The 12,537-nt window shown below is 38.8% G+C and overlaps 1 protein-coding gene across 3 annotated transcripts in view; it reads right to left on the bottom strand.

Moving 5' to 3' along the window:
* Positions 1 to 12,537, bottom strand: part of RALGPS2 (Ral GEF with PH domain and SH3 binding motif 2) — a 143,949-nt gene that overhangs the window by 77,404 nt on the left and 54,008 nt on the right. For all 3 annotated transcript variants that reach the window (XM_082766206.1, XM_082766207.1, XM_082766205.1), the window contains one exon: positions 5,186 to 5,236. In XM_082766206.1, the coding sequence (XP_082622332.1) occupies positions 5,186 to 5,236 (51 nt within the window). The remainder of the gene's footprint in view (positions 1 to 5,185; positions 5,237 to 12,537) is intronic.

Raw genomic sequence — 12,537 nt, forward strand, 5'->3', positions numbered from 1 at the left:
CTTTAGATGATACACCTTGTTATATCAATCTAGACACGTCCCATTAATGCAACATGCCAGTTAATTTTATTATGGCTACGGAAGATGACAGTTTTGCTATTTCTTTATTTTAACACTTGATTTCCAATTTTCCCCTCCAAATGAGGGAATTTTATTTTAAGTTGAACAGTCAGCACTTAAGAAATATTTTGTGGAGTTAAATGGAGCAAGGAGACCTGCTTAAAAAAATTAGGAAGTCAATTAATTGGTGTACTTAATTCCTCTTAAAATTTGTACACCGTAACAATTTAACAAGTTATTTGCGAAGCCTGAAAAAACCATTTCTTTAACTAAAAAGTTACAGTGCTTCCTGTCTGTAAAACTTAGCAACTGGGCAACTGTGTCACATTCATTGTTATTTACTACCACTTAATTTCAATGAAGAATTTTGACTAGGAGCCATAAAAATGAATGTACCGATGAGCTCTCCTATTCCTACACAGCAGCACACACAGCAGACACAGGTACGCACAGCATACAACCTATTTCACAGCACCAACTGAAACCATCAGGAACATTACCCAGTACAGACACAATTAAAGTGGCATAACAGCTAAGTACAGCCTTTTTTATTATTTATTCATGCTTTCTTTCCACATCTTCCACTCTGAAGTGCTCTCAGTTTTATTACCGTATTGAGAACCACTTATTGAAGCTGTACACCATACATGCAACTACCACGTAACATAGGCAGAATGGTTCAACATATAACTAATAATTATGCCTTTTAAGACAGTCCTATTTTAAAAGAATCTGGTATCTGAATATTGTAAGCTGTAACCTCACAACAGCATGTTATTGTAAAGAGCTCTGACGTTTATGTTTAATTAGAAACTTCTTAATGTCCCTTCAATCAAAATCCCAAAGCTACTAAAGAGCCTTGTGCCCATCAAGAGACCTTCAGCTCTCCCACCTGCTCAAGCCCTTGGCATGTTGGTACATACTAGAGGAGACTGAGAGGCTCCTATGAGAAAAATGTGGAGTGCCCAACTGTGTGTTTAGGGCCAGTCGTTCAAATGTCAATTGCAAGTTCTGTCACCAACACCTATCCTGGAAAATGCCACGCTGTCCAACATAGGAAAGCACATGCCCATGTCCTTGTGCTGGCCCTTCAATGACTACGTGCAAGACAGCTGCGTGGCCCTGAGCTGTTCTTCCTCCAAAGAACTGGCCAAGAGGCAAGGAAGCCATCCAAAAGACTCATTTGTGTTCTGTCCCTCAGCCTCTCGCAGTGATGGGGTTCCCATTAGAACAATCCCAGCTTGGCACATGGGGATAACACAAGGTGATTCATCCTTACTGGCATCTGATGATTACACTTCCTTAACAGCAGGAAAAAATCGTTTTAGGTTAGGTTTAGATTAAATTAGTTTCTCTAAATTAGTTTTAGAGAAAGCATGGTAATTTGTTAATGACTGAGGCATTGTCCTCATACTATTTCAATTCTTATCACTGAGTAAAAAATCTAGGGTAGCTCAGGGCAGAAGTTACCTGTTACCCTGGCGCTGTACAGCGAAGGGTTTGCACTGCAGGGTTTTGTATCAGGAGACCTGGTTTTGTGACTCTGGGGCTTGTGGGCCTAGTGTGATTAGTGATTAACGTGATGAGAGGTGGGTGGATTTGTTTGGCTTTAAAACCAACAAAAATTACCATGAACCTTTAGGTGGTATATAAGTAGCAGTCTTAAGGTTAGATTCAAATTTGCATTTATTCAGAATTAGAGTTCCAGTATCAGGTGGGCACAGGTGCAAGATCTTAGGCTGTGAAACAGATACATACATAGAATTACTATTTCTAAGAGGAGGTCTCCTTGTTTTCTAATTTTAATTGCATCTAGTTCCTTCTGACCTGATACTTAATCTGCATGGTCCTTTTCCACAGAAAGTCAACACAACTCAGAGGCACGTCAGATGCAAGGCAACAGCCCGCTGCTCACCTGTGAAGGGGCGCTGATGGACACACAGCACTTGACACTGTCTGCACCTTCAACTTTGTGCAAACATGTGGTAAGTGCAAAATGGCAACAGATATTTTGCAGTGAAGGCATCATAATTTCTTACATGGCACATATGTGTTTCTTAAAAGGTGAGTACATCTAGAAAGTAATTCCTATTCTCCCCCAGTTTTCCTTTTAGATACTTGCTTCATTTTCTTCTGCTTTTCCTCTTTATGTACAATAATGAGGTAGAACATCCAACAAAATCAAATATGCATTCTTGACATTTCTTCTCATCTCTCAGAGCCTTTCAGTAGGTTTGCTCATACAACACAACCTGAGATACAGAGAATCAACCTTAAAAGAGCAGCAGATGACAAGTTCAAGAGTACTGGATCACTGCCACTGTATCTAATTCACTCGCACCCTTCTGCTTGTTCTGCAGTTGACTGCTTGCTCTGTGCAATGCTGGAAGCAAAAATGGGAAGAAAATATTACCATCAAGCTCAAGCAGAAGAACTTCCATAAGAGCAGATCATAAAGAAAAGTCCTAGCTATTTAAATTGGTGGTTTGATTTTTTGATATCCAGTTCTTTGAGGCCCAGTAACTAGAGAAGAGGCACTGCAAAAAAGCATCCAGAACTGCAACATTTTGGGGTAGGGAGGATGAGACAACACAACCTACACTGCAGCAAAGCTTGGCTTTTAAATACATTCTGTGTGTATTTCTAAATAATTAGATAAAAGGGTAAATCAACTTGAAAGTTTCTGATGAGCTTTTTTTTTTTTTTTAAAAAAAAAAAAAAAAAAAAGATATCCTATCAGAAAGATGAGGGTGGCCATATCCTGCCAATCAAAAAGACTAAGGATGCCCTAAAAAGCCAGAAATCAAATGGAAAGCTCTTTGAAGAACTTAGGGGAAAAAAAGAAGGGGGAGATTAAGAGAGTGGGGGGAAGAAACAGCTCGCTCAAATCATGCAAGCTAAATCATGAATAAATCATGGCAACATTTTCATGTACAGACCAAAATAAAGCCTTTAAAAATATATATCCATGGGTAGAGAAGTGATCAAGCAGTAATCATCACTACGATTTTTTTCAGCAGGTGTCTCTATTGGAAGCAAGATGTTCTTTAGTGATCCACACAAACAGGGACATGACAAAAGCCTGCCACCAGTAAAATCTGATAATCTAAAGGTGACTGATGAGCCCAAAGACTTCTACACTACTGACAAAGTGAACAATAAAATGAATAATGAAAATAAACCTTGAAAAGTACAAAACAATGTCCATAGGAAGATGTTAATCAGACCAAAATAACGATAAATTCATAATTTATTGTAGTTACTGTGAAGATTGTGAAAACATCAGTGCAAGCCAGGCTGCAATAGAAAGGAATGTGGAGGTACTTAAAAACATAATAGAGAGCACAGAACATCCATATATTATCCCAATACATCTACAGATCACAAATATCTTGAATACAACAGTAGTTGCAACCTTTTTTTTTTAAAAAAAAAAAAAAAAGCAGTCAGAGAAACATATTACAATGAAGTATGGCATGCATTCTTTTCCTCTCCTATATGAGGAAGAAACTGAATAGAGTTGCTTTTGCAAATGGAGATCAGAAAAGATACAACAGCAACACAATTAAAAGATGCCTCGCACAGGAAAGGCCAAAAGGAAGTTATCTACTGATCAGAACAGCACAGGTTGTATTCAGGATGACATGAACAGCTCACACGAAGGAAGCATTTTTGTATTATACACTGTAAATAACAGTAAATCATGAAGGTTGAACACAGAATTGAGTTCAAAGGGGATTAGCCAGAAGTCACGGAAGAAATGCCCATCACGGGCTGTTAAGCCTGGTATGTGGATGCACCTTGCAGCTCCAAGTCTCCAGCTTCTGACACCAGAAGGATATATCAATGTATAATTACATGGTAAATACATTACAATGATAAATACATGGTTTCTCATACTGTCTCACTAAGCATCTACTGCTGGCCACTTGGAGAGGCTAAAAGGACTGCTGACAACTATTCCCACATTCACTGACTTCTTCCTGAGTCCCAGGGTACGTTTCATTACGGCAGTTCACGTTGCTGCAATCTGTAAACTTACCCCTGTTCCCCTATTCGCAAACAAAGCCAAGTATGCCCTGACAAAAACCTCATGAATAAGCTGCACATGTACATCATCTCCAAGCATCAAGACTACATATAGTCTTTATGCTCTACTATTATCTCCATTAAACATACAACTACTCCATAATTTCAAGGTATGGAAATAAAGAACAATGCCTATATAACCAGCTATATTAAACTACAGTCAGGACCAAAAGCGTAGCTGAAACATACAAGTGATATATGGAGCTATTTGTAAAAGCATCTCTAGCCTTGATACACAACATACAAAAATGTTAAAAACACTATTATTGAACAAAGGTCATGACATTGCAGAAAATATTAAACCCCTTCCTTCATCTATGAAAGTGAAACAGCACCTCTGAACCTCTTCATTGTGTAACTGGGACAGGTGTGCATGCGTGCTCCAAGCACAACAAATGGCAAAAGCACAGGAGGGCCACTGCATTCATTCTGACAATGTAATGGGCAAACTGTGGCGTTTGTACTTAGAGAGGGGCTGCTATTTGCTTTTGGTTCTGTTGTAATACACGTAATAAGTATTTTTCTTTTCTCCTTCTTATCATGACCTTCATATATTGACCTGTGTATTTCAGTAATACACAACCAGTTTCTTAGCAATGAGGCTAGGATTGCCGTTTATTTGTTAAATACTTTGAAAAAGTAACAGAAAATGTCAGTTCAGACAACTAAAATACATATTTGGGCACACTGTGTACCACCCAGCTTATTAGTTAGTTTGGTTTTTCTTTGGATCTATCAGGAGCTGGAACCTAAAACATTCTGATCCAAATTGTCAAATCAAGATGTTTATCATTCAAACACTAAAAAGCAGATACTTCATCTCTAGCACTGGTTGAACATATTTAAATACCAACAGGGCATTCCCCAAACTAACTGCTAGTTCCAGACATTTTTGTATTATAAAACCCATCTGCCAAAGAGTTACAGAAACCAAAGAACATTTATATTCATTGAGCCTACTCACACTTTGCAATTTGGGAGTTTATGCATAATATTTTTCATTTAAGTTCGAAAAGAAAACCAGTGAACTACTCACCTCTGGTTGAATTGCTTTAAATACAGGGACATCCATTAGTGTTATCTGACCCTGAAATAAGAAATCATAAGTTAAGTTCAAAATTAACTTTGCATCCTATTAAGTTGCTGCACTGCTGGAGAAAAGGTGTACTTGTTCCATTGCATTTTACTGTTATTTCACTTTAATTTAGTAGCATGTTTAAGAGGTTTTGGCTCTCACCACACAGCCATCCTGCAAAACCAAAGCACTCCAAACTTTACATTTAATAAAATAAACAAATTATGAGAAATTATTCTCAGGAGCAGCTATATATGCAAGTCAGAGCTTGAGTTTAGAAATGCTGTATAACGACCTATCCAAGAATATAAGGACCTAACTTCAGTTACCCAAGCACAGTTTCTCTTCAGACTCTGAATTCTCAGTCTAGGCATTACACAACTCTATTGAAACATCCCCAAAATCTGCAGTTGATACTTGGACCATATTTGACCCATCTAAATAGCAAAGCTGAGTAATCCTGCAGTTGCACAGCAACAGTTAAACACAGCTATCACACTTCCACTGAGTCAGAATCAGCAAGTTTGTTTTCAATGTCTGTCTAGCTTTGAAAGGGGTAAAGCAGCACTCACAAAAGTTTATGTTTAGTTTTTGTGATTTTAAACATATTCAGAGCCTTATTTTAAACAGTTTAGAATTGCTGTCTGCCTATAAACCCAATAGGAAGAGATCACCTTTTTCAAAGAACTTGTAAGGTAGCCCACAAACACCAGTGCTATCCAAGTTGGATATCAAAATATCCTTTCGGCAGTGAATCCAGAGACCTTACTCAGTTTCAGCAGGTGCAATCTGCTTAGCTATTTTCCCTGCTTCCTTAAAAACTGTGGTTCTTCCATTTATGTACTTGGTACACACCGAGACCACTGTGACTCTCCAAAACTGATTTCCATTGAATGGCGTTGCTGGAGAGCAGGTTGGCTTCTCAAGTAGAAACAGCCTTGCAGAAGAAATGAAACTAGGGTGCTGTAGTTGAAAGAGAGCAGGTGTTAAGAGATGCACCTGGCTCTTACGAGATGAGAAGATGGGTTTTGCCAAAAATTTGTATTTTGCAGCAGGATCTGATGACATTTACATCTCTTTTTATGTCAAACAACCAAATTGTACAAATCAGTCCCAATTTCCCAAACTTGACACAATCTTCTGTTATTTTGCAGTACATCACTGAAGAAACAAGCTCTTCATGGGTCATTTTTATAAGCTTTCTTTCCTGGGCTCCACTTTAGTCAGCTGATGCTTCTTCCAAACTATGTTCTACACCTAGACAACATTTTTCTAAACTTGTGTTCAAGGGAGACTAGATCAGATCAATTTAACTCAACCCAGAGCAGAAAAACAGGAAAATATTCTTTTCCTTCAACTTAAACTCTACGCCCTTCCACCCATAGCAACTACAGTAAAAATAAACAAACTTTTGCCAAAACCAAAAGAATGCCTTCTGAACTAGAAGCAGCCTATCTCAAGCTCTTCTCTTATTAACAAGGGACCTACTCGTGAAGGGGAAAAAATGGCTTCTTGTGCTAAAGTTGGAGACTGATTCAGCATTCAGTTGTTTGTTCGTTTTTAAACAGGAGATCATCAGGGTTACAAATGAAGAAATCTCGACAAAAAGTTTTCAAGAAGAGCAATTTCAGCTTAACACAAGAAGTCCTGAGAGCTACATGTCATTCCTGGCAAGGGAAGAAGGCAAATTTGTGAAACTGTGCTCAGACAACGCAAACTATTCCAAATGTGGTTAATGAACTTTGTTTTGCTTTTTTGATTTTAATGCAGGAACAGGCCGTACTGGTGGGTTTTAATCCCACCTTCTCCTAACCCAAGGAGATTATCAGGTGAAGGATGAGAGCCCTTGGAGAGAAGTTAACACCCTGCCAAAAGCCACAACACGCTTGACAATCCCTGCTACAGGCAAAGGGCACAGCCAGAGCCCTCCGTTACCCACAGAAGAGCATCAGAAACTCCTACATATTGCAGATGTCGTTCTGGGTTATGTTACACTGTACTTGGCTAAGCAAAGAGCTTCATCTTGGTAATTTAATAGTCTGCCCTCTTACTGAGATCTGTGTTTATGGCTCTTTTGAGGACACAAATGGGTAAGGCATGGCTTTACTTGGGCAGGGAAAGGCACCTGACAGACAGACAGAACAGAGATACTTCTCCAAAAGCACGATAGTTAGGAAGGGAGCAAGAACAACCTTGTGAACGGATTTCTAAAGTTAAAACAGACTTGAAGCTAATAACCAAGGGGTATTCAGAGAAAACTTGTCCTAAGAAAGTTGTGAGGCTTAACAATAAATACATTTTTTTTTTCCAGATATGAGAGTTTTCAGAATGAAGGAAATACACCTAATAAGCCTCCAAGCTTAGAGTCCAAAGTCTAGATACCAGCTAAATGGATCATTAAAGAGAGAAATACAGAATACATGCTCCTCATCCAGACACGGGAGAAACTGTTACCAGTCTAAAGTTTAATCCAATTATTCCTAAATCCTACTTAAAAGTTTAACATCAGAAACTGCAAATGCATAGGAAATTGCTTCCCTACGAGCACTGGACTTATCTAAATACCGCACAGCAAGTCTGTACCACTGTGTAGAACAAACTTGCCTGATATTTTAAGCTCCCATTTGCTAGGAAGTACCAAAGCTCTTGCAGCCCTGGGAAGCACCTAACCACGTAACCACAGCTGTGCAGGCGTAAGCACCAGGGGACTGCACTTTCTTACCTGCAGACACCACGCAAGAGATACGGGGACAGAAGGAAAGGGTGAATTCATTTTTCTCACCCAATCCCCTCAACCATACAGCATCCACACATAAGCAAGAATTGACTTATTTTTGATTTCCAAGGGCAAGACCCCAATCCTGAAACACAAGTTCATGTAACTCCATATTTAGTCTACATCTGTCTGCTAAACCATGCCAAGCCTTCTGGGAAATATATTGTCTTTGGTAAATACCTGACTAAATGTAGCATTGTGCTTCTCAATATAAGAAATGAATTAGGAAATTGACGGGTGAGGTGAAATCAAAATAACTTCAGGTTAAAAAGCAGAAGAGGCAGGCTGTCTGGAGAACTTTTTGGAACTATTAATCAAATTTAATATACTTTTTTAAAAATAAAATTAAGTAAAGCTTGAGTATAGGACATTAAAACATCCTTACCAAATGAACAAAACCAAGAAAACTGGCATTGCAGTGATCGCTAACATTTATGTGCAAATCCTCCTCACTGAAACAAGATCACAGCGGTGGAATGGAAATGAACCAGAAAGCCAATTCATTGTTCACACAAAAGCAGAAGAGAGTATGATTAAAACCCAATGCTTTATTTCTTCTCAGGAAAAATTTGTGTTCTTTACCAATCTGAACTGCCTTAGCTAAGTCAGAATGTTATTTGCTTCATGTTTATTCCTAAACAAATTATTACTTGAAGATCAACATCAGCAAATTATGACAAAGACTGATTTTAATTTTGTACCACAATTCTGACACCAGAAGACATGCACACACTTCAAATAGAGAACGGTATATTAACGCTATGCATAAATAAAATGAACAAAACTACACATGCCAAACTTCAAGATTAATGCTCATTACTAAAAGATTTGAAATGACTGTTACCAGTATCACAACACACAGAAGACAAGTCTGAGAACAAAAGATACAGCAGGAGTTGGGGTTTTGTTTCTGTTTGCTGTTTTTTTGTTTTGCTTTGTTTTGTTGTTGTTTTTTTTTTTTTTGAATGGGCAAGTGAGTTTTTTGCTCATTTGGTTTACACATTTTATTACCTTCACTAAAAGCAGTATCCATCTGTTACAACACTAGCATTTACTTTAGCACTTGTTGAAGAAATATCCCTTATGCAGGTTCTTTCCTTAGAAAGTCTGCAGTGTCTTAAGGATTTCAAACACTTCAGCTGTTCACAGCTCGAAAGCAGCAAACAATTGTTAGCTGAACCCCTAAGCTGATGGGTACAAAACCATTTGGGTTCATAGATATAGCAGTGTACTCATGAGTTTTTTAAACCTCTGACAAAGCAAGATTTTTTTTAAAACATCTACTCATTCATATTCAGAAGTCTAACACTTCTCTAAATTTTTACCCTTTTAAAGGTGCTCGCTCACTGCAAAGCCAAAAATAAAGCAAAGTGAAAGGCCATTATTCTAATCAGCCCACTTGAAATGACAAAGCCTAGAAAATAATGTGTAATACTTGTTGGATGCTGTTGCTCAACTCTCCTTATAAAAAAAATTATACCATGGCCAAATCATGGGGAATTTAAACCCATAAACAAAGCCACTAACTTGGTTTTTGTAGCGAAGCGATACAATGCACTGACTTCTCTCATTTCAGTTCCTTAATCCAGCCAATACAAATTCCGGGATATCTCCCTCTCCTGAATGCGGTTCAATGGTTTAACACTCTAACTAAAAATTTCAAGTGTTCACATCGATTTGTTGCATGAAACAAGCCAACAATAACCCCTCTGGTTTGTGGTTTCTTTTTTTGTTTGAGCTCTCAGCTGCATGCATTAAAAAGTCACATGCACAATTCAAGACTTTGATTTAAAGAAGCATTTTGATTAGACAAAGAAGCAGCAGCAGCTTAGTATTTTCTGCCCTTTCAGAAGTGATATGGCTATCGACTTCATCTATATATTAAAGAAGTTCTTCATCACTCAGGCAATGAAAGAGCTGAACATTTTTTTTTTCTCAAATTGGCTTTAGATCTTGAGAACAATTCTAGAATATGATTAGGTTTTTGTTTAAGTGTATAATTACTGTCCTTCCAGATCCTCAGTCACTTGAGGAACCCTACAAGGGAAAACCATCTTTAAGGAATGGTGAATCTTGCAATTCCGATATAGGCATGTTAGAGGGAAGATAATGTCCCCCCAGCCTCCCTGGCACAACCATAGGAGTTTTTGTATGCACTGCTAAGACCTTGCGTGGGGACACCCTTCAACGACAGAGTTTAAAAATATTTTAGCTCTCCTGGGTGTTGAGAGATTGGACTTACTAACAACTAACTATGTCAACATACTAAAATAATGACCACGTAGCTTCAGGTCCATATACAGAGATTTACCCCTCTTCTAAGGCAAGGCTAGGACGCTATAAACTTTGCATCCAGATGAATAAGAACCACTCGTCGTTGTGCTGCTGCTTTGACAAATATGGACGTCAATGAAATTAAATTTTAAAGTATTCCTCAAAATTCCTTCTTGCTTTTCTGTGAACACGTGCGACTACTCTCCTTTCAAAGCCCATGTAACTTAGGAACTTCTAGTTGCAGTTAACACCACTGCATCAAGCTCCTCTCCATGCTCCCGTACAAAATCTCCCATTTGATCCAGACTATAATCCCCCTTTTCTAGTCCCTAGACTTCGCAAGCATCAACTCTTTTACCAGGCTGCTTACTGTACTACAAGTTCTCCAGTCATGTACCTACCCCACAAGGACACTGCACATCCCATAGCTCCTTGACAGAAACCCTCATTGTGAAAAGAAAAACTAAGTTTCTGTTTGAGATGAAAAAAAAAAGTCTGTATTTCGGTTATTGAAGAACATTGCCATAATCTGATTTTCCTTGAAGCCATGTTGGTTCAGGCAGCACTTCATAAATTGCTCCTTAATCTGAATTTTTAGAAGGAAATATATTTAAGCCTTCCAACTTGGCTTAGCACTGTCTCTCTGGGCTGCCAGAATACTTTTCCCTCACTGAAAAAATAGCTAAGCCTCTGTTAAGCACTGCATCTGTAGTAAAATAATTCTACTGCCCAAGATGAACACTGGGGGATTGGAGTTCCTGTGCTGAAACCCTACTTGTTTTCTCACAAAGTCCACTCCAGAACTTCTGTCACTAATAGTTCTTCCACACACTGAAATCGCTGCTTCTTCCTCTCCTTGGGAAAATACTTATTTATTAATATTCTTCTGTAAAATAAAGCTAACGGGAACACATACAATCAGATTTTATTTTATTGTTATTAAAGCAAATGCTCCTAGGCCCAGTACATCACTTTATCAAGCTGCTCGCAGATGCAGCGGACAACTTGCCAGATCACTGACAGCCAGCCCCAGGAGCTGCGCAGGACCTCGTGGAGGAGATGCTGGATCTGTTGGACAGAGGAAGGTCTCCTATGTGGAACCTTGGGCCAGTTTAAGTTACTTTTGTTCTGTTGGAAGTGGCAAAAAAGGAGTTGTTGGACACCACACACCTCGAGACCTGTTTCTGCACTTGCATTACACGCTTCATTTACAAAACACACATTCGTGCTCTTTCTCCAGATATAGGTGTCTCGATAACTGTCACAAGAATGCCTCTGAGAAAAAATCCTTGTTTCATCTACACAACTTTAAAATGACCTTATTGTTTCCAAAATAAGCAATATTTCTTCCAACATCCATTTGACAAAGCTCAACTGGAATCCCAAGGAGAAATAGACATACATCTTAACCAAACTTACTTTGTAACGCTTTCAGAGACTATGGCAAAGCATAAAGAATCCTTCTTAGATAACTAGGTGGGAAAAAAAAAGCAATGGATTTATACAGCTGTGCTTCCCTTAATTCTACCTCAAATATTTACACCGCCGTGGCTAAGTCGAAGTATAAAATGGAAATGCGAGTCAAAAAGTAATAAACAGTAAAATAATTAAACAGTAGCAGTCTAAAGAGCAAGAATTTACCGTAAAGCAAAAAAATAAATATTTCTTCAACCTGAGGTTCGCCAGCATCTTAATTTGGAGCTCAAGTTCCCAAAGCATTTTTCTTTTTTCTTTCAGTCTCACCAGCCCCGCTTTCTGCTGCCACTGCCCCATTACCATATCCCTCCCCCACAAATTGTGCCCTGGACGCTCGAAACCACAGATCTCCCTTCAAAAAAAATGGCCAGCATTCACTGTGGCTCTGCCTACCCTGTAAACACGCTGAATGGTTGCATCTACAGGGCCAGGCACCAGTGGGTAATGCTGGCACCAAGTCGCTTTGTGGCTTTCAGCTGTTTAATAAAGAAGTGAGCAGTGATCAGCCTAAAAGCAGGTATTTAGAGACAGACTTCTATTAGTTACAGCTAGAAATCTGTCTGTAGAATCCCTTGCAGAAAACAAACATATCCTGCTTTATACTCACTGAATGGCATTCTTTTTCCCCAGGTTTACGAAGCATGCAGGCATTCAATACATCTTCCCAGGAGCTTTGCTTTTTCTGTGCATGTATAGCAGACCATACATTCGTTTCCAACAGCAGCAGCTAGGCCTGAAGATCTCACCTGTTCCAGCTGCAACACGGCCCTTTAACTTTACAAAGAAC

The sequence above is a fragment of the Aythya marila genome (genome assembly GCF_965140915.1).
Source record: "Aythya marila genome assembly, chromosome: 8".
Classification (NCBI taxonomy): domain Eukaryota; kingdom Metazoa; phylum Chordata; class Aves; order Anseriformes; family Anatidae; genus Aythya; species Aythya marila.